At 39.9% G+C, this 26298-nt stretch overlaps 1 protein-coding gene across 1 annotated transcript in view; it reads left to right on the top strand.

Annotated features, from left to right (window-relative positions):
* nipbla (NIPBL cohesin loading factor a) overlaps positions 1 to 26298 on the top strand; it is a 157241-nt gene that overhangs the window by 3354 nt on the left and 127589 nt on the right. Inside the window, 11 exon segments of the mRNA XM_034170432.1 lie at positions 852 to 952; positions 5537 to 5648; positions 10731 to 10894; positions 11003 to 11151; positions 11919 to 12009; positions 12958 to 13179; positions 13627 to 13884; positions 19298 to 20052; positions 21741 to 21954; positions 22109 to 22285; positions 22942 to 23115. Coding sequence (XP_034026323.1) covers positions 852 to 952; positions 5537 to 5648; positions 10731 to 10894; positions 11003 to 11151; positions 11919 to 12009; positions 12958 to 13179; positions 13627 to 13884; positions 19298 to 20052; positions 21741 to 21954; positions 22109 to 22285; positions 22942 to 23115 — 2417 coding nt within the window.

The raw sequence follows: 26298 nt of genomic DNA, 5'->3' as shown, positions 1-26298 counted from the left end.
TTACTATGGAGTGGGTTCCATCTGGTCACTCTACCATACAGGCCTGATTGGTGGATTGCTGCAGAGATGGTTGTCCTTCTGGGAGGTTCTCCTCTCTCCACAGAAGAATGCTGGAGCTCTGACAGAGTGACCATCAGGTTCTTGGTCACCTCCCTGACTAAGGCTCTTCTCCCCCGTTCACTCAGTTTAGACGGGCAGCCAGCTCTAGGAAGAGTCCTGGTGGATCCAAACTACTTCCATTTACGGATGAAGGAGGCCACTGTGCTCATTGGGGCCTTTGAAGCAGCATAAATGTTTCTGTACCCTTCTCGGGTTTGTGCCTCAAGACAATCCTGTCTCAGAGGTCTACAGACAATTCTTTTGACTTCATGTTTGGTTTGTGCTCTGACATGCACTGTGTCAACTGTGGGACCTTACATGTAGACAGGAGTGTGCCTTTCCAGTTCATGTCCAATAAACTGAATTTACCCAAGGGGGACTCCAATTAAGCTGTAGAAACATCTCAAGGATGATCAGTGGAAGCAGGATGCACCTGAGCTCAATTTTGAGCTTCACTGCAAAGGCTGTGAATACTTATGTACATGTGATTTCTTTTTTTCTTTTCTTTTCTTTTTTTTTTTTTAATAAATTTGCAAAAATCTGGAAAAAAAGTTTTCACATTGCCATTATGGGGTATTGTGTGTAGAAGTTTGAGGAAAAAAATTCATTCATTTTGGAATAAGGCTGTAACAAAATGTGAAAAAAGTGAAGCGCTGTGAATACATTCTGGATGCACTGTACCTCTGCCAACCGAGGGCCCATTCAGTTTTCCCTACCAGTGTATATAACCAATTTTTGGTTTTTGTTTTCAGAGAGCTGAAGGACAACCTGGGTAGTGATGAGCCTGAGGGAGATGCACCACTGCTGCTGCAGACCATGTTGGCCAGGAACCCTGGCATCTTCAGGGAGAAAAGTATGGAGACATTAACATGCTACATATTGTCTTTCTTTTGCCCCCTTCCAGAGTAAATGTCTAGTTCTGAAAATATTTTAGACATTTGTTGCACATAATAATAATGATAATGATGATGAAGAAGAATATATTTTACAGCCAAAACATTGTTCAGTCCAAATTACTGCGAGTGTCCTCATTTAAGTCCTAAAGTGCTGTTTGGATTTGATGAGCCATATTTAACAACAAAAATGTTTACTTAAATTTTTAAAATTCAATAAAATTTTTACAGATTTCCCCTTGATTCTTACAAAGGCATAGACATCATTGATGTTGTTCATCTAAAAATAAGGCCTTAATTGGTATTAAAATGTCTTAAATCGGTCTTTAAAATGCCACAACATAGAAAGTAGGATTTTATTCATGTTGTCTTCTGACACTACAGTTAAAAATGTCAAACTAAATGGCAATAGCTTTTTACATTTTTTAATAACAATATAATAATAATAATAATACTAATATGATAATTTGGAGAAAGCCTATTGTAACACCATACAAAGTGTGATAGTGGAACCAGTAAATGTCTTCTGGTTGTAGCTGGAACACTTGGAGCAGAGACACTTTAAACTAGCTAAATCTAATTTGGTGACAAGGGGAAGTGTGAATTTATTGATAATTGAAGTTTCAGGGAAGAATTTGCAGAGTGGCTTAAGCCAGTAACCATGATCTATGTAACAATAAATATTTGGACGAATTTCTCCAAAACCCTTTGCATTGTTTACAGGCTATTGACAGCCCCGTTTCCACCGATTGGTTCGGGTCGGTGCTGCACGGTATTGTACGTGTCAGAACGGTTATTTCTGGCTGGCAGAACCCTTTTGATTGGCAGGTGGAACACTTATATTGACAAGCGCGCATGCATGGTGTCATGTGGCTTCTCCACTCCACACAGAGGCAAAACTGAATATTTTCACATTATTTTATTTTATTGTTTTGTGGATCATGGGATAATTTCATCGCGTGCAGAATGAGACGTTATGAGTAGATGAGGGGCTGCGAGTCTTTCAACTTGTGGGGCAAAGCAGCCCACGGTGGAAGAAGAGGAGGCTCTGTTCACAGCAGAGACTTGAACCATCAGCCGCAGACGCAATCAACGGATTACACCTGTAGCTGACTCTGCTGGTCCTGGATCAGTACAGCAGAGACTTGAACCAGCAGCTGCAGACGCAATTAATGGATTACACCTTTGCTAGTGCTGTAACCTGGCACCAAACTGCCGGTGTGACAGATGGACTTTTCTTCAGTCAGGACAAGGAATTAAATTAGTTTCAGACGTTGTTTTCCAAATTCAGGCTTCATGTGGGTACGTTTTCATCAGACTGAAGATGATGTCACTGAAACGGACAGGTAAGACTATATATTTACTCCTTGTCCCTCGTGTCATTTTTCAGATTTGAAATGTATGTACCTGTTGTTAAAAAAAAAACAAATAAAAAATTCACACTTCATCACTTTTTTCTGATGTCAGATAGTAAAACAGACATTTTTTAAAATCAGTTGATAAAAGAGCTGGCAAAAAAACCCAAACAAAAAACAACAATTTATCATCTTCACCCACATGCCAAAATCGTCTGCCTTATTTATTCATTTATTTATTTTATAGTCACCATTAAGTGTTGTGAACTCTGCCAATATTGTCACTGTTGTCAGACTGAAGGTTTAGTCTCCCTCATTGTCATCTAAATAAAGCTAAAAATGATAAGGCTGTATTCCACACAGCTTCTTCAGAATCACCTTCAAACTGGACTTGGGGGAAAAAAGCTCCACACTAGGAAAAAAAAAAATCGTCTGAAAACAGCTTGACCTCCGCTGTGTTTGCAATTGATTTGGGCTTGAATCAGCAGGCCCCATTCTCCTAGCATAGCAATAATATGGCCACATCTGAGGGCTGAAAAAGAGTGCAGGCTTTAGACAGCTGTTTATCCTTCACCTGCACACTTATTGACTTTTATTGTTCAGGATTTTTTTTTTTTAAATGTCAAAATTTCATACATTTTAGTGATTATTTATGCACATTTTTTGGTGTCACCTACTCTTTAAATTTCATTCTGATTGGCACTGAAAATATATATTTAAAGGTCTTAAATCTATTTTGCTTGAAGCTATGAGAAATATTAAGGAGCAGCTTGGACTGATGGTAATTATTTATTTTATTTTAACACAGAAAAACAGCTGCTAAAGTTTCAAGCATGCACATTTGATTGACCTGGTAAGCCCCTATGTACCAGCTTGGGCCCTGTGCTCTCAGGTTGCAGGACTTCTGTGTGTTCCCAGGGTGAATAAAATGTCTGCTGGTCAGAGCTTTCTCCTACCGTGCCCCAGCTCTGTGGAACGATCTCCCAGCACAGTCGGGTACTGTGGAGATTTTTAAGTCACATTTAAAGACTCATTTGTTTTCCCTGTTTTATCATTAGTTTTGTATTCTTTTATGGTCATCTTTTTATTGTGTTTCAAATTTTTAATTGAGTTTTTTTTTTATGTTGTGTGAAGTGCCTTGAGACGATTTCATTGTAAATTGGCGCTATATAAATTAATAAATTTGATTTTGATTTTTGATTTGATGGGGACTCCATATCAACATATACTCAATATTAAATTACTTGGATCAGGATCACGGGGAAAAAAACAATAAAACAAAAAACAACAATCCCTATTAACCATTATGACACCTAAATAGATCTGTGTCACAGATGCCTCATTGAATGGTGTACAAATAATGAATGTTTATGAGTTCAATGGTGCGATTATTTCATGAAGTGAAAGATCGAACACTGAGTTGAATGGTACGTTTAGATGAGATCACATCTGTTCATTTCACATCCACAGCAGCAATTAACAGCTGAGATTTGCGCCCACATGAAGACTCAAATTCAAACAAACTCTCTCGAAGTAAAATAAAAAAAAAACTACCACCTCCACTGAAGAGAACACCAAGCAAAAGAGGAAAAAAATAACATGCTCCTCACCCAGTTGTAAAGATTTCCAAATATGAAGTCCACACCATCAAAGAAGCCCCCACACACGCATCACTCATGCGATCGCCAGTTGAACATCTGCAGGTTCACTATAAGCCAACCAGAGTCCTCACGTATGCTTCGCGTGTGAGATCGTGGCCAGAGAATAATGCTCAACAGCAGCGCTGCCTTCTGCTGAAGTTCTGTCACAATTGTGGCACATTATCTCCTGAAAATAATGTATTCTAAATTTTTCCATGTAAAAAATTCATCTGCATGTCCAGGCAGTCTGTAAAAAACAGCATGGTGGAGACAGTCCATGTCCATCATGTTCACAGCAGAAGTAAACCAGCATTTTGTGACACAAACGGCGTGTCACCACACTTTAGGTTCTAACATCTGACAGACTCTGAAAAAGTTAAGAGTTCCGGGATGAACTATGTTATCTCCTCTGTAAATCCAAGCTATCACTTTCAAAGAAAAGCTCAGAAGCTTTGTTAACGCACATAACCGCATTCGTTTCGCTCTGTCAGCCATGGGGATGTTTCTGCTTTGCTAATATGCATGTCACATGCCAAGAAATGCCCAGTGAGACATTTTCTGGAAATGCACCTGTTAACTTGCTCAGGGAGAGCAATAACAAACATCAAAGACCACTAACTATTAGTGCATGTGCGTGGAGAGACTTACAATCATGAGTACTTTGATGTTGTGTTGCTAACTGCGACGTTAAAAAAACATGCGACATGTCCTTTAAATTTTGTAGCAGTTGTTGTTATAGTTGATACCTTTGCAGTAAACTGAAGACACAAGTCTTTTTTGGTCCTGGTGCTTACTGTCCTACTGTATGGTTGTGAGACTTGGATGATAACCAGTGACCTAAGGGGGTGAATAGATGTATTTGGCACGCTGTCTCATCAGAGGATTCTTTGGAACTGTTGGAATGACCTTGTGCCAAATGAATGGTTTCTTCAAAAGACGTAGAAGAGACTTGCATCTTGCATTGTGCCCGTCAATAATAACATTTTGACCATTTACTGTTTCATTCCTTCTGTTGCTGCTTTAAATGAATTTAGACAAAGTAGCAATTTTCATTTATTTCATTCACTTATTTTCAGCAGCAAAAAGCAATTTAAGATCAGTTGTTTATGAAATGTGTGCATTGATATTTTGAATTTATTTACAATGCACTTTTGGATGATGGTATCTTGTTGCAGTGGGTCCAACGGGACTACCAGGCTGAACTGGGTTAAAGAAATCATTAAGCTAAACCTGCTCCAAATAATTTGTTCACACATTTAATCTGCATGTGTTCCTCCTGAGTAGGACAGACATACAGTATGAGCATAGTATTTGTACCTAGTGGTCTCTTCATCAGTAAGTTATATGACAGTTACAGTGATTATATCATAGATTTTTTTAATAAGAAATGCACATCTGTACAAATGTGGTCACTACATAATCAAAATAATCATGGCACTCATACAGACACATACTAAATATGCTTTGGCACCTTTTGCTTAACAGTATTTACAGGCAAATTCATATCTTTTTTTCTCTGTTGTTTCTTGTTCCTATTTTTTTTGCCCAGATGTCATGCAGCAGCAAATGGTGCCACAGTACAAGATCACCCAGAATTCCATGCATAGCCCAGCTCAGTCTGGAAACTTCCAGCAGGCAGCAATTTCTCCAAATCCATCAAGGTTGGTCGAAATTAAACATGGTCAAAACAATTGTAATTTTTTTATGTCCCTGGTTTCCTGATTGCATTGCATTATTTGTAACCATCCAGTTAACTAACAGCGTATTACAAATGTATTTCTACACAGCATCCCTGGATAATTTCCCGGAAAAACAACTATAGTGTTCAGTGATTGGTTTCTCTTCTGTGTGAATAATAATATTGCAATTACATAGTTTTTTTTGAAAGGCCAACATTCAGTTGCTATTGTCATGTTTTGGGTGGTTTCTAGGTCCATCATTCCAGTGTGTTACACCTGTACAGTGGCTTGCAAAAATATTCAGCCCCTTGGTATTTCATGCATTTTAATTTGTTTATGGCATTTCAAATGCAAAATGTAGATCAGGCTTCTCAATATAAAAGTTTCTAAAATTATCTTTCTTAGACTCAAACTGAAAGTAAATCTGTACAGCTTGATATAAATTAATTTAAAATGTAAAAGTCAAGATGATGGGTTAATAAGTAACCATAAGTAACCAGCCCCTTTGGTATAATACCTGGAAATAACCAGTTTAATTTCCAGTTTTCTTCAGACAAGTCAGGGGATGCTACATGAACATTTCCAAGTTGTCTTGAACTTTATTCACATCAGTTTTGAAGAAATACAAACAGTATGGCACTTTATGGTCAATTTGTGTGGATTAGACAGTTCTCAAAAACTGAGCGACTGTGCAAGAAGGAGAAGAGTGAGGAAAGACACCTAGACAACCCAGAAGAAGTTACAGGCTTCTGTGGCTGTGATTGGAGAAATTGTGCACAGTGCATGTTTTGCATTTTGTGGCCCCAGTTATACAGCTTCATGATGAAGTGGCACAGAGGAGGGTTTATTAAAAAGAAGGCCTGAAAGTTCAGCTACAGTCTGCCAGAAGGTGCATCTGAGATGCAAGCCTAGATTTAATGTTTTGGTGAAAGAAAATCCTCCTGATACTGTTACTGATCATGTTGCAGTTTAATCCAACAATGAACTATTTTAAATTATTATGTAAAACATTGGACACCTTGTTCTCATTTAGGACCACAGACAAAAGTTCTTTATTTTCATTACTCATTCAGTTATTGTTAATGGACAACTTTATTATTGGTACAATATCAGAATAACTAACATGTGCTGATATTATTTAAAAGCCTGTAACTCTGATGGATATAGGATATATGACTATTTCTCTATTGAAATATCGAACATTACTGTAGAAGCATGCCTTGCTATTATCCTTTTAATTGCTAAGTCATGCTTTGTATAATCATTTGTAAACCTCTGTTACTCTATTAGAGCAATTGAAGAATCTTAAGTTGAACTCAGATAACTTACTGCTGTGCACATAATAGACCTACTTTTGGAGATGGATTATTTTCTGGATTGTCACTTGTAACCTTGCTAATAAATACCCAGTGCAGTATTTCACAACGTGTTTTGAAATCTCATGAAATGTCATCAGTTTATTGCTCTAAAATTTAGGAAAACATATTTCAGAGCATCACTTCAGTTTCCCCCCGGCCTCAGCGTTGACTTTTCCTTGGGTTTCTCTATTCGGGAATCACATCTTGATACATAAATTAGAAGTTAAATAAATGTTAGTTTGTTTTTTGTTTATTTTAAATCTATACACTATTTATTTTGTTGTTTGTTGTGCAACATCTTTTGACTCAATGACAGTTGTTGCTATTATACAGATGAACAGTTTAATCGGATCATTAAAACGGATAACAAATTATCAATAATCCATTTCAACAGCAGAAGTCTATATGCAAACTTTAACAACATTAAAGAATATTTAAGTCAGTTTAAAAAAATATTTAACATAATTGCTATATCAGAAACATGGATCAATGAAGATAAAGGAATGGATTTTGAACTGGATGGATATGAATTTAATTGTGTAAACAGAAAAAATAAGAGTGGAGGAGGAGTGGCTGTGTATGTGGATAAGAACATGGATTATAAAATAGTAGACAATATGACAACTGTGATTGATAACTTATTAGAATGTATAACTATTGAAATATGTGAAGAAAAAAGCAAAAATGTATTAGTCAGCTGTATATATAGAGCACCAGGATCTAGTATTGAAACATTCACTGACTGTATGGGAAAAATGTTCTCAAAAACTAATCAAAAAACTGTGTTCATTTGTGGTGACTTAAATATTGATCTGCTCAATCCAAATAAGCATAAAATAACAGATGAATTTATCAGTATAATGTACAGTATGAGTTTATATCCAAAAATCACCAGGCCAAGCAGAATTACATCCCATAGTGCCACCTTAATTGATAATATATTCAGCAATGATATTGAGAATAACACTGTGAGTGGATTATTAATCAATGACATTAGTGATCATCTACCAGTTTTCATCGTTTATAATAGAAACCATCGGCGGAATCAGCCAGAGGAGAAAATAAAATACAGGCGAGTGCGGACAGAGGAAAACATGAACACACTAAAGAAGGATTTACAGGAGCAAAACTGGGAAAAGGTATACAGTGAAAGTGATGTTGATAGTGCATATGAAACTTTTTTACAAATATTTACATCATTATATGATAAAAATTGTCCAATTAAACAAGACTACAGAAAACAAAAAATCCAAGCTCGACCATGGATGACAAAAGGGTTACGAAATGCATGTAATAAGAAAAATACACTGTATAGAGAATTCATAAAACTAAAGACTAAAGAGGCAGAAAATAGATATAAGAAATACAAAAATAGATTAACTAATATTATACGGGTATGTAGGAAGGAATATTATAGTAACATATTATATAATAAAAACAATATTAAAGGAATATGGGATATATTAAATAGCATTATCAAAAATGGTAATAAAAAACAGAGTTACCCTCAGTATTTCATTGATAATAATGTCAAGAAGGAAAATAAGGATGAGGTAGTCAACGGTTTTAATAATTTTTTTGTAAATATTGGACCAAGCTTGGCAGAAAAAATTCCCGATTCCCAACCTGAGGATTGGGATAATAATCTCATAGAAAGAAATCCCTGTTCAATGTTCCTCACAGCAGTGGATGGAAATGAAATTATAGACATTGTGAATAATTGTAAATATAAAACATCTACCGATTTAAATGAAATTGATATGGTGGTGGTAAAACAGGTCATTGAATGGATTGTAGAACCATTAACATACATCTGTAACTTATCATTTCAAACCGGTAAATTTCCCAATCAAATGAAAATAGCTAAGGTTGTGCCGCTGTATAAGACTGGGGATAGACACCACTTCACAAATTATAGACCTGTTTCTTTGCTTCCACAATTTTCCAAATTATTAGAAAAGTTATTCAATAATAGATTAGACAAATTCATAAATAAACATAAATTACTTACTGATAGTCAATATGGATTCAGAGCACATAGTTCAACATCACTTGCATTAATAGAATCAGTTGAGGAGATTACAAACGCCATAGACCACAAATTACATTCAGTTGGAATATTTATAGACCTTAAAAAGGCTTTTGATACAATCAATCATGACATATTAATCAGTAAACTTGAACAGTATGGGATTAGGGGGTTGGTGTTGCACTGGGTGAGAAGCTACTTAAGTAACAGAAAACAGTTTGTGAAGTTGGGGGAATATACATCATCATGCTTGGACAATGCTTGTGGCGTCCCACAGGGGTCAGTATTGGGTCCAAAACTGTTTCTAATTTATATAAATGATATTGTCAATGTTTCCAAAATATTAAAATTAGTATTATTTGCAGATGACACAAGCATTTTTTGTTCAGGGGGGGATTTGCAGGAGTTATTGAGGAGGATCAGTATAGAAATGGGAAAATTGAAAATATGGTTTGACAGAAATAATTATCATTAAACTTAAGTAAAACAAAATACATGTTATTTGGCTATTGTAATACAGACATACAGGTTCAGTTACAAGTCGAGGGGGTAGATATTGAAAGGGTACATGAAAATAAGTTTCTGGGGGTGATAATAGATGATAAGATAAACTGGAAGACTCATATAAAACATATACAAAGTAAACTGTCAAGAAGCATTTCAGTTCTAAACAAAGCGAAACATATTCTGGACCACAACTCACTCCGCATTCTTTACTGCTCACTGGTTTTACCATATTTACAGTACTGTGCAGAGGTATGGGGTAATACTTATAAAGGTACAACACAATCACTATCAGTAATGCAGAAAAGAGCTATAAGAATTATTCATAATACTGGCTATAGAGATCATACAAATCCACTATTTTTACAATCCAAATTATTAAAATTCACAGACTTGGTTCATTTTCAAACAGTACAAATTGTGTATAAAGCAATAAACAATTTACTTCCAGCAAATATTAAAAATATGTTTTTTAACAGATCAGGGGATTACAGTCTGAGGGGGAAATTTAATTTAAAGCATCAGTGGGCACGAACAACATTAAAAGGTTTCTGTATTTCTGTCTGTGGGGTGAGGATGTGGAACAGATTGGGAGTGGGGCTCAAGCAATGTCCAAGCATGAACCAGTTCAAACAGCGGTACAAAAATATGGTTTTTTCTGGGTATAGGGAGGAGGAAGGGTAATGAGGGTTAGGGTGTTTTTGTTGTTTGCTTCGGCTTGTAAATATATAGTATTTTGTATGTAAGTAGGTATGTGTAGGTGTATATTTATGTTTGTGTATATATACGTGTATATATGTATATGTGTATATATGTGTATGTTGATGTGTATATGTATGTGTGTGTATATATATGTATATATATATATATTGATATCGGTTTAGGTGTGTAGGAATTTATGTGTATATGTGGCAAAGGGTATTACTGGTTGTGGGGAAGAAGGGGTAGGGATAAATAAGCTGATGCTTCACCCTACCCCTTTTCGGACATGTTGGGTACACAGTAGGAACTTTTTTGTTGTTGTCTTTACTGATCTAGCTTGTAATTGTTGTTGTATCAAATGTTCGAAATAAACAGTTTTCATTCATTCATTTTCATTCACTCTCGTATTCTTTCTCTGCATCTTTTCTTTCTTTATTTTCTCCCACTGCTCTTGGAACGAACATTGTGTAGCCGTTTTGTGACACCTCAGACCGGTTCCAGTACCCGGTATTTGGGCCAACAGAACAGTCCAGTTCCCAGTCCCTACACACCTCAGAGCCCCGCCACTGGTTACATGCAGCAGTATCCCCATCAACAGCCACCTAGCTATAACCAACATCAACAGATACAACAAGGTGATACCATGGACTTTGTCTGTTGCAGTTTTTTTTCCTTTATAATATTGTAACAGCACTAATGATTTTGTTTTTCTTTAAATGGTTTCTTCTCTCCTTTGTCTGCAGTGTCAGTAGCTAGTCCCATGGTTCCAGGTGGCATACGTAACATTCATGAGGGCAAGGTATCCAGTCAGGTCGCCAATGCTGCCAACCATCACTCAGACAGACATGGCGCTGATGACTACCTTAACATTGTACACCGCCTGGGTGGCGAGGTAAGCCTATGTAGGAATTAATACATACAAAATGTAGTAGTAAAAAAGCATGTATGAATGAACAACACGTTTGGAGGCATCAGTGTTATTGTGTGTCTCTGTGGTGTGTGTGGTCTCCCCCCCCCCCCCTTTTAAGGGAAATATGTGTTTGAACTATAGTTTAGAAATGACTGAGTTGATGTTACACACTAAAATCACACATTTGCAGAAGACAGCTTAAAAGAGGAAATGTTTTACCTTAATAATCAAATGCAAGTTGGCTGTTCTTTCAGTCTGTCAGATATACACATCTTCATCGAAACACTTGGCTCAATCTTTGATCTCAGTAATAAAAGCAGGCATACTTCACCATTGCCTGGTTTCAGATTATAAAGTCAAGAGTTTAACTAATAAGTCTTCTCTTATGTCTATTATGTATAAGTCATAGGCTTTTCAGATGACATGCAGAGGTGATATGCATTAATAATACACACTATTAGTCCCACTATTATGAAGGTAGTACTATATGTACGACTTAATGTCATCATGCTTGTCTTTGTGTGTGTCTGTATGTTTCTGTTTGGACACATACTTGTGCGCCCCCATGTGGGATGGAGAAGCAAGTACAAATTGTAGTTCAGGTAAAATTCTGAGATTATTCAGTGATACAATTAGATAGAACAGTGTATCAAAACAAAACATTCTTGAGATTAGTTATGTACAGTCATTTAAAATTTTGTTTAAGTTCTGTGCTTGGTAGATTACAGCTGTGTCCTGTTTCTTTCCAGGAGGGAGACTCCACCATGAGGAACGCTTCTTTCCCCTTGAGATCACCACAGTCAGGCTGTTCCCCAGCAGGGAGTGAAGGAACACCAAAATGTAAGCAAAAGACAACAGTGCATGCATTCATTCATTTTGAATACCTGCTTACTCCAATCAAGGGTCACGGGGGGCTGTAGCCTATCCCAGCAGTCACAGAGGCCACAAATCAAGAAACATTCACCCTCGCACGCACACCTACAATCAATTGATAAAGTTTCTAATTCACCGAACCTGCATGTCTTTGGCTATTGGACGAAGCCGGAGTACCCGGAGGGAACCCATACGAACATGAGGAGAACATACAAACTCCACACAGAAAGGCCCCAGGTGGGAAGAGATCCCACGACCTTCTTGCTGTGAGGCAACAGTGCTAACCACTAAGCCACCGTCCTGCCAATCGTGCATGCATCCACCGACCTTTTGTCATTAAAAGTCAGTAGCCATTTCTAAATAGCAAATGATCCCAACCTTAATTTATAGCAGCAGAATACTTTATTGTCATTAATTTACTGATTTAACTCTATTTGCTGTTTCGCAGTTGTGACTTAACGTGAGAGGTTGGTTTCAGCAGAGTTCCAGTTTAGGGCACAATGTAAACACACCTCATGAAGTATGGACAACAAGACAACATCAGGGCACAACAGATGTGCTACGCCTCTTCTAGATAACCCTCTCAACTTGGGAGAACGTGTCATCATCTTAATAGCTTGTGAACTTGTTGAATCAACGGCATCCGCATCCTTGCTAGCCATTGTTTACATGGATTTGAAACGCCGGAACACTGCTGGCGCCGTGGTGCATTCTGCGAAGCGTAGGAGGCCGCCATCGGGATTACGGGAAACGTTAAAGCAGTGGATAATTATTTTATTAAGCAAAGTGGCAGGTTTCTTTTAAAGTTACTCTTTTCTAACCCTATGCTTCTGTAGAGAGGAAGGGCTCTCAAATATATCATCACTCTGTTATGAAAGATGACTTTAATTTCATTGTGCCTCTGCTTCCTCACAGCGGGTTCTCGTCCACCATTGATCCTTCAGTCACCACCTCCTTACGCAGTGTCACCAAGGGATGGGGGACCTGACCATAAACAGCAGCTTCAGCAAAGGAAGAAGGTCCCAACTGTGAAAGAAGAAAAAGACATGTATGACATTGTTAGTTCTCCAAACAAGGACTCTACAAAACTCACCTTGAAACTGTCCAGAGTCAAGTCAGATGAGTCCGATCCACCAAGTAAGTTTTCTGTTGGATTTAGTGAAGATATATATAATATGCATTTCCAGATTTCTTACTGGCTTCATGCTTTGTCATCTCGACAACTGCCTGATTAATTTGTAGTACTAGTAGAAAGAGATCTGTTGCTTTGTAACTTTATATAAAACCAACTAGAAGAATAACCTGGCAGTTAAATGTAAAATATGCTTGACAGGTTATCTTTCAAGCATATTTTCCTTCGTAGCTGCTTTTCTCAGATAATGAACTCAGCCTATGTGTATTTCACTAACATAGAAAGTTTACACAACAGACCTGGCTAATCAAGTATGGAAAGATCACATAGAAATGGAAAATGTACAGGGCTAGTTATCTTCAGGAGCATGCCTTGAAGTAATGGCACATTTTATTGACACCAAAAAATCTTCCTTTAAATATAGATCTGTAAAACTGTTTTTTTTTTTTTAGGTGAGGTTGTGCCTGGTATGGACCATAATGTGGACACTGTGGAGGCAGAACTGGGCTATCAGCATGTGCCTGTTCTCCAGCAAAACCTGGTAGCACGCCAACAACAACAGCACATTTCCCAACCAGTAGGAGGTGGTAGTGGACTACATCCTCCAAGTTCCCCTTATGATGAAGCTGAGTTGGATGCCTTGGCTGAAATCGAGAGGATAGAGCGAGAAGCAGCAAGTGAAAAGTGCTCCAAGGAGGTTCAAGATAAAGGTGTGTCACTTATCACTAATATTCACATTAATCCTATAGAAAGTCTTTAATCCCTTTCAACTTTAGTTATAGCTTTTATAATACAGATAAACGATACTTCAATTGACTCTTTTCAAAATCAGTAACACAAAGCGCAGATATGTTGTCTAAATTTGAATTGAAAGGCGTTCATCAGAAATTATAAATTGATGTGATAAAAATGTGAAAATATATTCACAAGAAGCAAAGTTGTGGACATAACTTGGCTAAAAATTGTGATTTTCAGTCAGTCACCAGTTTACATACACAAAGATCACTGCCTATCTAAACAGCATGGATGATTCCACAGATTGATGACAACACAATTAAATGTTTCTGAATGACTAAGTGGCATAATGTGGAATTAATGGGGGAACTATTGGCTGTATTTAAGGGCCTACCTGAAGAACCAGTACATTATTGTTTTTAAGAGGAAGAAAAAATCTAAATATTTAGGACCCATGTCTATATAAAGCAGCTGTCACGCCACAATGGATCAAGGAAACATATGAGGAACTGATGCAAATTTTGGATATCTGCTTTTGTCCTGCAAATGTCCTTTTCCCATTTGCTAATTGCGTTCCTTGTCAGGTGATGTCCACAGAGCCCGCCGGTAAGTTTTGTACATGCTCAAAACATTTGATTGGATATCAGGTAGAGAACTTTCTTGATGGTTGCATGCTTGTTTAGTGTTTTGTCATCTACTTGTTTTTACCCAAGGGCATCAAAATATGGCCACTGGGTATTGCGAAGGCTGTCCGTCTGTCTGTCTGTCTCTCTGTGCTCAGCATAAGCCCAGTCCTATTACTGCCAGGGTCTTCAAATTCACAGGGAACATTATTGGCACACAGACCTTGGACAAGTTCAAAGATGGCTAACCTCGACCTATTTTAAGAGGTCAAAAGATTACATTCTGTTTCCTGTTTTTATGGTATTTATCATGCAAATTGGATTTTTTGAGGGGTGGAGTTGGGGAGGCAGCCAATCAGAGTAGAGAGAGACACTGTGATGTCACTGGCTGGTGTCTCTCTGGTTGCTATTTCAACATTGCGGAATCTGTTTCGAAACTGTTGTGTTTCTGTGTAAATCTAACCTATTTCTCATATATTTTGTAAAAGCTAGCAAGAAATAAACACTTCTAAAACTGAAAACACTTTTTTTTTTTTTTTTTACCCAATAACACCTCTGGAGTAATTTACAATTTCTTCTCGAGTGCGTCAACATGCACTTGCATCACACATGGAGGAATCTGCTCCCGATCTACTCCGTTTCTGTGTAAATCTATCATGTTCCTCAGGGTTCTAGCTACGGTGGGCAGCGCCAGGCAGTACCACCCAGTACTGCAAATTTCCGCCCAGCTCTCACATTGAAATTGGTTGTCCCGCCCACCACGGATTTTCCCAAAAAATTAACTGAAATGTTGCTGAAAAATGTACCAATTTGATCGCATTTCAAGCTTATAGAGTCATACTTTTGTTTTATTTTGCAATTTCAACCAAATAATTAAAGTAATAAGAAGTGCAAACACCAGAGACAACAGCAGTCAGCTGCTTTCAGCACTCTGTGAAGCCGCAGAGTGCTGAAAGCAGAGATTAGAGCCGACAGAGATGCACAGAGAGTCTGACTTAAAGGAAAAACAAAATCTCCAGAAAAATATTTCATAATACAGAATTGCTTGTGTGTCGGCAGATGCTGATAATATACTCAGACGTTTATGGCTTATTTTACAGTTTAAAGGCTCCCTGTTTCCAAAAGGTCAAAGGAAAACAGACAGTGAGAGTGAGTGGGGGGGGGGGGCAGAGGTGAGAGGAGCGGGGGAGGAGCCTCAGTGAAAGTGAACAGGTGACGATCAAATTAGGGCTGAAACGATTAGTCAAGTAACTTGAATAATTCGATTACAAATAATGTCTGAGGCAAATTCTGTGCCTCGAGGCTTCGTTTATCGTTGTAGTACATATGCCAGGCCTGTGTGTGGCGCTGCAACATCCGCAGAAAAAAACAGCTAATCAAATTAGCGACGATAGCTACCGCTTTCCAACGTGACACATAGAGTAAAATAAAGCCTTTTAAGAGAAAGATGGTCCACGCTGATCATCTGAAATAGACTTACTGTCCATTTAAAGTGAAGTAGTGTGTTTGTCTATTTTTAAAAAACACACGGTCTGCTCTACGTGGGGACCCTTACCAAAAAATAGTACTGATAAGTATATAAAAAGTAAACTGGAAGTATACTTGAAACATACTTGCATGTACTACTTTTTGGTAAGGGTGACCCGGTGGCCGGCTGCTGTCGCTGTCTGCCCAGTGTGAGGGGCTGTCAGACCAGGCGAGTCACAGCTCTGTCCCTGGCCACTCTTTCTTCTGTGTTTCCCTCAGACTCACACTGAGTGTTTGACTTTTTAATTTTTGCTTTTTTGGGTAACACACAACACTTCACAAACACGGTAACTTAAATAAAATAATAATTTTAAAAAACTGACTGCGAGGCTTGCATGTTCAACCTCCAGCTGAAATGCATCTGCTGAATTGCAGAGAAAGAGGAATAAAAAATAAAAAAATCACGCAGGGACCCAGTCCATCAACCTTTGTTTAAAAAAACAAAAAACAGAAATGGTTAAATTTTTAAAAACAAAACAGAAAGCCACATCCCATTGCCATTTCAGCAAAATGCCAACACTTTGGCGCAGTTTTTTTTTTTTTTTTTTTATCCCCGGTATGAAATACGGGGGGATATAGCAATCAGCATGTCTGTCTATCCACCCGTTTTTGCTTGTTGGCACAATACCTCAAGAACAAGTTGGCCAATTTCATTCATATTTAGCATAAGGGTGTAATTGGGTGATTCCCTGACATCAGCCGATTACAGCAACCTTGGGGTCATTTCAGTGTCACAGGGAGATATTCAAGATATCATCATTGCCACCCTTGTTAGCACAACATCTCAAGAACCAGTTAACCGATTTCATTCATATTTAGCATAAGGGTGTAATTGGGTCATTCCGATTTGTGGGGAACCGGGGAATATATCATCTCCCGATGACTTTTGTTTTATCTGGATGTCAGAGTTCCCGGCAGATTCTCTTGGCAAGAGGGCTCAGCAGAATTGTTTGATGTTCTCTTGCGGCGACAGCACTGAATGCCGGCACAGTGAGAAGAGGCTGACAGCGTACAGACATTGAGGAAGTATGATGTCAAAATCCCCTGAGTGAGTGGAATTGTATCCACATTTTCATTCAGACCTCTGCAAATTCCACCCAGATACGGTGCTCTCCAGCATGCCTATGCGGTATGTCTTGAAACCAGGAAAATCTTTCTGCTGAATGCAGCTCTCTGTGTTGCCAGCGGAAATGGGACGTAATCTCTTTGCAAGAGCCCCAAATCCACGGGAGATTGACGTATTAAGATATATTTGCCACCAGGCAAAATACTTAAATGCGGAACTAATCAGTTTATTTAGGTTGACATAGTGTGCCAACATCATAAGATTTTGTGTGACATGTCAGCTGACTGTACACAGAGATGTAAAAACAGGCTTCTTCCTTTTTCTTAGTTGTCAGAGTAACAGGCTTAGCACAGCCTGAATGGCAGTCTGATAAGGCACTGCAATGAGTGTACCAGTCCCTAAGTTCAGAGAGTTTTCTTTTTTCTTTCTAAATGCAGTTCCTTTTCTCTAGGTAGCTGCATCCACTCTGTTTTCAGTTAGAGCTTTAGAAACAAACAAAACACTATATGAGCACAAACCCATAACCCTCTAGGGTCTAGGGTTATTGTCTTGATTGTCCCCCCTCACTTTTGCGATCAAAGTAGGGCTGGGGCCCATATGATCCAGTATCAGTGTCGTCCGATACCAACATAATTCACGGATCAGAATTTCCAATCCACCTGCTGAGTTTTCTGATCCAAGAGCTGTCTGGGTATGTGTTGAAAAGTCTCCACAAGTGCTGCTTGCTGCTCTGCTGGTTAGCTGGCTGCGGGGAGGGGCCTGAACGGAGCCGTGTCTTAATGAGACGCGGAGTAATGAGACGCCATTCAGGAGGTCCCTTCTGCAGTTTGCAGTTAGCTAGCAGATGAGCATTAAGGAGTACTGTCGTTGACATGTCAGCTGAAACGCTAGAAAGCAAGACAACTCGTGCAGTGTTTGCAGAGCTGTTGTACCGAAAGGCAGAAGCTCCATTGTGACCTACAATACAACAAACTTAATCAAACATTTGAAAAAAACACCACATTAAAAAGTACAAGGATTGTTTTTAACCAGTAGCAGAAAGACAAAATGAGCCGGGAGGAAGGTTGCGATGATTTACCCAGAGTAACTCCAAATATAAAGTAAATTAAGTACTTTTATTTATTTATTAATTTATTTTTATTAATTTATTTTTGGTGGTTTCTTTTTGCATTTTGGAAATGCAGAAATGCCTCCTTCTTTAAAACGGTACATGTAACTTCGGGCCAGTGTGCCATCTGGTGTTCAAGAGATAAAAATTCAGCGACTGACCCAACAATAAATAGTACTTAATTTTTTCACCAAATCATCCAATCTAGGCTTGCATCTTAGATGTACCTTCTGGCAAATTGTAGCTGAACTTTCAGGTCTTCTTTTAAGAATATCCTCCTTAATTGGGGATACAAAATATCCCCGTATTAAATCAACAATGATAATAATAATATTAAAGCAAACAGAGCTCTGGTATTGGAATAGTATCGGTATCGGCAGATGTCCAAATTCAGGCATCGGGATCTGATTGGAAGTGAAACAATGTGCATCCCTAGGTCAAAGTACTTGACATTGATACCTTACATTCACCCATTCAAACGTACACTCACACACTGATGTCAGGGTGCTACCGTGCAAGGCGCTCCCTACACTGTGAGCAAATGGCGGATTTGAACAGAGGATCCTTTGTTCACTAACCCACTGCTTTAACTTGACCATCACTTCCCTATGACACGTTTCACTGTTGAGAAATAATTTGCCTCTAAACCTGAAAAAATGTGTTGTTAGAACATTTTTTAAATATTTTTTGAAAATCCACCTTTATTCATGTGGATGAACTGTTTTGGTGTCAAAATGGGTTCACCATAGTCTTTCGATCACATAAGTAGTGTAATATATGAAGTAAATTGTAGATCAGTGGATAATAATGTCCAAAATGAAAATATGTAATTTCACATATTGAGTGAAAATGCTGTCAGTCACTGTATATTACTAAATTTTTGATTGGCTTAGATAAAATGACAAATCAAGTTTCCTGTTCCATTTAGACTACTTTTTAATTTTTTGTGGGGTCACTCATGACCAAAAGACACCCATTCATATCAGTCACTTGTGTTCACTTTTGAAATTCTGATACTTAACTTTGACAAATAACTTTGTAATTTTGTCTATTTCTTTTCACAGACAAACCATTGAAGAAAAGGAAGCAAGACTCCTTTCCTTTGGAACCAGTTGCAGGGGGGCCAGGTGGTCCCACAGGTGCCCCAGGTAGTGGATCAGCAGGAGGGGGCAATGCTGGCAAATTGACACCACAGGAGGCCACTGCAGCGGGGAACGGTGCCAGTCGGCCTCCCCTTATGGTGAGCATCGACCTCCAGCAGGCAGGTCGAGCTGATGGGCAGCTAGACCCCTGTCTCGCTGCCCCTATTCCAGCCCTTGAGGCTCAGCGCTGGCCTGAGGAACCAGCTAGTGGGCCTGCTGCAGTGGAAGGGTCTGACACAGGTTCACAGTTAAAACCAGATGGAAGGCCTGAAGTCATTAAGAACAGGGTGGACAAACATGATAGCAGGCGAGATGGCCGGGAGGCATCAAAACACAGACATGATGAAAAGTCTTCCTCAGACAGACGGGGAGAGACGCCAAAGTCATCAAGTCGTGGGGACCATGGTCGAGATAGGGATAGAGACCCTAACCGCGAAAGGAAGCACCGAAGTGAAACTAGTGGTCGAGAACGACGCTCACCTGATGCACGTTGCCGAAGTGATCGGGATAAATCTGCCTTCTGGCCCGCTTCAGGCGGCGAGCCTGGTCGAAGCAGCGGTAGGCAGGATGGCCCCAAACAAGCCTCCTCTACTTCTGGTGCTAAACTTCCAGATTCTTTCCCTGCTGAACTCCTGGGAGGTCATACTGGTGCACTGAAGAACTTCCAGATCCCCAAGGTGATCTGGACTGTCCCAATATTAACATCTGCCCCACCCATCAATCATTCATCATCACTGTCTGCAGTCTGTCAAAACCAAATCATACCATGACTCATTCTTGTTTGAATTCTTATTTTAACATATTTTGTTGACTACTTTGAAATTGGAGTTCCATTAATACATCACCATCTCTTTAAAATAGGAGATATGCTTTCATTGAATTTAAACTGCATGTTCGTTATTGATTCAAAAGCATTAAGTAGTTTAAAGAAATGCTCCGCTGCTTTCATCAAAAATTTCCGTACAAGTTGGAAAATTGATATTGATTGTTGCATGCTAAAACCAATTAAAATATGATTTGTAGATTTGGGTATTTTGAGTATTAAAATAGTGTTTTGGCATTAATGGAGATGGAATTGCTCTGTGGGCTTGTTCTTATCTATGTTAATTACTGATTGTTTTGCATTCATTGTTCACATAAGAAATTGTGAATAACATTTGTTGGCTCTGGATCAAATATTTCATTTGGATTTATTGGGCAGAAATGCATATTGTTGTAGTTGCTAATTGAGCTTCTGTGCTGGACCCAGTTGGGGAGTGATTATTATAAGGTCCAAAATCTGATTGTGCCCATATTTTTTTTGATTTGGCTTTAAAAAGAATCTTTTGTGGAATTTTGGCCATGGTAACATTGAATAGTTTCTAGATTAAATCACATTGTCTTGTATGCTGGAGTTACTTTAAATTGCTCTTATTGATAGATAGCCCATAATGGATGTATTTTTCACATGGTTATGTACAGCTATAGGATAGAAAATATGCTTTGGATTTATTTAGTGCTCTGTAAAGATTTCATTACATTTTTAGTTAATGATGTAGCAGTCTTTGCAGATGTATAGGGGTTGCTGCTTGGTGTCACTGTAGTTTTAAAGGATTTAATTGTATGGGTGTCCACTTGGAGTAATGTCGAAATCTTGCCGAAGGTTGTTGGCTGAAGTTTTGCATAAATCATTTACCACTGTTTTTCTAAATAATATTGTAAATATGGTATGTTGGGGTATATGATTGTTAGACAAATTAACCAACTTAAAAGGTTTGTGTAGGAGGTTTTGTTTGTTTTATTATTAGTGATGATTTGTAGCAATCTTAGTGTTGTAAACCTGTTTTGAATTCATCTCAGAATTGGTGGTTGAATTTTTCCACGTAGCCTTCCTGGTAAATTCTTTCAGTCATTTGGGATTGATTATCGTTTTGCTCATACATGTTTTACATGTGTTGCAGTGAATGGTTTTATAAATTTGTTGAAAGACTGACACCAAGATTATGTCATTGTTACTACTGTCAAAGGGTTTATACTCTGAAAACAGATTATGAATTTTTAGTCTATGAATGGACTGTTATTGTAATGGTATTGCTGGAAAAACAGTGGAGCATTTCTTTATTGAACACTGCCATCAATATCACTCATTCACCCAGATTATCACTTACATTTGCTCTCTCTCTCTCTCTCTCTCTCTCTCTCTCTCTCTCTCGCTCTCTCTCTCTCTCTCTCTCTCTCTCTCGCTCTCTCTCTCTCTCTCTCTCTCTCTTTTTCTTTTTTACCTGTAAACAAAATTTACACTTTGTTCCTCAAACAGCAATAATTTATCCACAGGTAACCACAGGACCCTCACTCTCAGCTGTCTTTTTTTTCCTGTTTCCCCTAGATCAAGCGTGATAAAGAGGGAAATGGGTCAACCGAAAGTCAAATCTGGGCTCAGCCCAAGGTTAAACTGGAGAGGCTGGGTTTGGTGCAGGACTTTGAGAAGAGGCCCAAGCCTGTGGTGGTTCTGAAAAAACTCTCAGTTGACCAGATCCAGAGAATAATTAGGCACAGCAAGTCTGGAAGGAATAGGTTATCGTCTGGGAAGTCCGGCAAAAGTAAGGAAGAATGTGTAGTGATCTGAGATTATGATCCCTGCCCCATGCCTGTCATTCCGTTTGCTGCTTTTTCTCATGCATGTTTAAGGTTGTTAAAGGCTCTATTGACAATTAAGTCACAAAATGTAATCGTGACAAATTGTCAAATTTTTAGGTGGTATGGATCCAGCAGTTTTGAAGGAGCTTCCCCCAGAGCTGTTGGCAGAAATTGAGTCAACTATGCCACTGTGTGAAAGGGTAAAGATGAACAAGAGAAAAAGAAGCACGGTCAGTGAGAGGCCCAAATACGCAGAGGTCAGCTCAGACGAAGACTTTGAAGCTAATGGAGAATGTGAGTTACTTTGTTTGGCTTTTTGTAGAATTTGAGCTGTTGAAATTTTGCACCATAGACATCATAACGGAAGTTCTGGATTGATTTTACAATGACTTATTTTACATTGGTTCAGCAGAATCTTGAACTATTATGTATAAAATATAATACATGCATGAACCAATGAACGAAACTCGGTGAAGTTAAATGGAGTTGAATTTAGTGGAAATTGTGATTTAAATTATTATTGCAACAACCTTCTGTAGCAAGAAGACATCTGTGATACTGAATTATTTTCTTTTTACCTTTATCATTTTTTGACCCAAGGCCACAATATAGCCATCAGGTATTGCGAAGACTTTGCGTCAGTAGGTCTGTCTGTCTGTGCTCAGCATAACTCCATTCCTATTACTGCCAGGGTCTTCAAATTCACAGGGAGCATTCTTCGGACACAGACCTTGGACAAGTTCAAAGATGGCTAACCTTGACCTATCACTCATTGACTCATTGAATGTGACCTTTGTCCCCTAGGTCAAAGGTCACATTTTTTCTACACACCATTTCTTTGATTACATGCTCATATGGCCGAGGGTATTTTAACATTGCGTTATATTTAAAGTTTTGGCCCAGCTTTATTTGAATGTGTTTATTCACATTAGTCTGTTCAATTTTGTCAGCTGCAAGGAAACGACAGCGACGAGACAAGGACAGGACCTGGGAATATGAGGAAAGGGAACGCCGGAGTTCTGGAGATCATCGGAAAAGTGGGCACCGAGACAGCAGACGAGGCTCAGGGAGTCGCTATCGAGACTCTTCAGATGAAGATTCACCACCCCCAAGCATGAGCGAAAGTAGGTATCCAGGTCTTAGTGTCACAACTTGTGTGTCCATGATCACTCTGCAGGGATGTTAACGGTCTTTGCAGGTAAATCTGTTATATGGAGATTACAGAGTACAGTTATCATACCATTTAGACTATTGAATGTTCAAGCATATTGTCCTACCTTTCAAAGTTGCATATATGTAGTATTTTTTAATCTTTAAAACCAAAGTGAAGTGGTTGCTAATGGTGCATTCTTTTGCTTCAAAAAAAGGCTAACAAAAGTGCTTGACTTGGACGGAAGGTGAACACAGATATATGACATCAGTCTTTTTTCCTTGCTTCTTATTAGATATTATTAGATTTTTTTTTTTCAAGATGGCGCTGTTGATGCAGCTGCCTGTTATTTCTGCTCTGCCCCCTCTTTTCCTACTTTTGCTATTTTTAATACTTTTTAATAGTGCTTATTTGTCTTTATTTGCAGTGGGAGGTACCCTGTGCAAGTATTCACATGGGAAACCCACTTTTGTTACTCTTGTGATTAGTTTTATGCTGCTTTCCGCACTATTTGAGGCAACGCGGGGAAATCCCTTTGTTTCCAGCTCCGGACGTCCCATTGTTTATAGCCAGGATCAACTGCTTGGACTAAGAGGATGTACAGTGGGCCGGGTTCCCACTATGCTGAGCACCTGGACATACCTGCAGACATACAGAAGAGACGGAGAGGCTGCAGGGGCGGACGAACGAAGCGGAGAAGGACTTATATTCCTTCTGTGGTCATGGGCAATGTAAGGTCTCTCCGCAACAAGACCGAGGCGCTAGCAGCGCTAACCTGTTTCCAGAGGCTGTATAAGGGCTGCAGTCTCATGTGCTTCACGGAGATGTGGTTGGATGAACATGTACCGGACTCGGTCATCAACATGGACGGCATTACACTCATCTGCGCGGACAGGACGTTGGTGGAGAGTGGAAAAAAGAGGCGGGGGGCTCGCCGTTTATGTGAGTGAGAGATGGTGCAACGCAGCTTATGTTCACGTGAAAGATCAGATCTGCTCACGTGGAGCTTCTTGCGGTGAGCATGAGGCCGTACTATCTCCCACGGGAGTTTGGAAGTGTGATTACGCTCTGTGCGTATATTCCTCCCTCTGCAGACGGCGCCGCTGCCTGTGAGCGGATCCACAGTACAGTCACGCGGCTGCAGACACAACACCCCCGCGCCATCTTCAAAGAAGATGGAGGAACAGCTGGCCCGGAACAACATCAGGGACGTGTGGAGATGCCTCAAGACTGCCTCCGGATTTGGGCAGGGTGCCAGCAGGACTGCAGGTGGAGATTCTCAGTTCGCAGAGGAGTTAAACAGCTACTTGAACCGTTTTGGCTCCTCCACACCTGCCCCCCTGCCTGCTCCTGGCTCTCCACACGTCTCCAGCAGCCAGCCCTCCAGTACCCCCCCCCCCCCCCACCTTCTTTCCCCCGGTCACCTCCACTGCACCCCAGACTTTGTCCCTCCTCCCCCAGGGACTGTATTCAGCACCAGCCCATCTCAGCTCCCCCCTCACTGTAACTCCAATCGAGGCCAACTCCCGCGGCTGAAGCAGAGGAAAGCAGCAGGACCTGATGGCATCTCCCCGAGGCTGCTGAAGACCTATGCAGATGAGCTCTGTGAGGTCATCAGCCACATCTTCAACAAGAGCCTCAGCCTGGGGTGGTCCCCACCCTGTGGAAGACCTCCTGTGTGGTCCCGGTTCCCAAAACACCGCACGCCAAGGAACCAGCCCACTACAGACCAGTTGCCCTGACCTCCCACCTCATGAAGACTATGGAACGGCTCATCCTGTCTCACCTCCGCACCATGGTGAGCGACATCCTGGATCCACTGTAGTTCACCTACAGGCCCAACATTGGGGTAGATGACGTTGTCATCTACCTACTGCAGCAAGTGCTCACCCACCTGGAGACCGGCGGGAGCGTTGTGAGAGTCATGTTCTTTGATTTCTCCAGCGCTTTCAACACCATCAGACCGGTGCTGCTGCGGGGGAAACTGGAGGATGCAGGTGTGGATGGATATCTCGCTGCCTGGACCATCGACTACTTCACTGACTGCCCGCAGTACGTGCGGCTGCATGGCTGTCAGTCTGAGGTGGTAAGGTGCAGCACCGGGGCTCCCCAGGGCACCGTCTTCTCGCCTTTCCTCTTCACCCTCTACACCTCAGACTTCACCTACAACACGGACAGCTGCCATCTCCAGAAGTTCTCTGATGACTCCGCCATTGTGGGTCACGTGTCTGAGGGGAACGAGCTGGTGTACCGGTCAGTCATCACAGACTTCGTGGACTGGTGTGAGCGCAACCACTTGTGTCTCAACACCAGTAAGACGAAGGAGATGGTGATCGACTTCAGGTGGAAACCACCACCTCACCCACCGGTGAACATCCAGGGGGAGGATATAGAGACTGTGGACAGTTTCATATACCTGGGTGTTCACCTCAACAACCAACTGGACTGGACTTACAACACTGACGCCCTGTACAAGAAAGGACAGAGTCGCCTCCACCTCCTGAGGAGACTGAGATCCTTTGGAGTGAGCAGGCCTCAGCTTAAGACCTTCTATGTCTCTGTTGTAGCCTCAACTCTCCTCTATGCTGTCGTCTGTTGGGCCCCGGGCAGCACAGAGCGGGAGAGAAAGAGACTGAATAAGCTGGTGAGGAAATCCAGCTCTGTCCTGGGCTGTCCTCTGGACTCTCTGGAGGAGGTGGCTGAGAGGAGGGTGTTAACCAAGTTCAAATCCATCATGAACAACTCCTCTCACCCTCTGCACCGGACTGTAGTGGAGCTGAACAGCTCGTTCAGTGACAGGCTGAGGCACCCTAAGTGCAAGAAGGAACGATACCGCAGGTTGTTCCTCCCTTCTGCTGTCAGGCTGTACAATAACGCTGTGAAATAACCACATGCAATAATATGTCCACAAATCACATGCAATATTAATATGTCCACAAATCATATTGCAATAACAACTCGCTTACAATCCCTGCACTAATGTCACCTTATCACATCTAAATTCCACTTCACATATTGTAAATAAGAGCCCTATCTACTTTTCCACCCCAATCAGTGTTATATATTATATATAATTATATATATATATATATCTATATATATATATATATATATATATATATATATATATATATATATATATATATACTATATAATA

This window comes from Thalassophryne amazonica, chromosome 5 (genome assembly GCF_902500255.1).
Source record: "Thalassophryne amazonica chromosome 5, fThaAma1.1, whole genome shotgun sequence".
Classification (NCBI taxonomy): domain Eukaryota; kingdom Metazoa; phylum Chordata; class Actinopteri; order Batrachoidiformes; family Batrachoididae; genus Thalassophryne; species Thalassophryne amazonica.
Note: the sequence above shows the minus strand (reverse complement) of the source record. Positions and strands in the feature narration are given on the sequence as shown.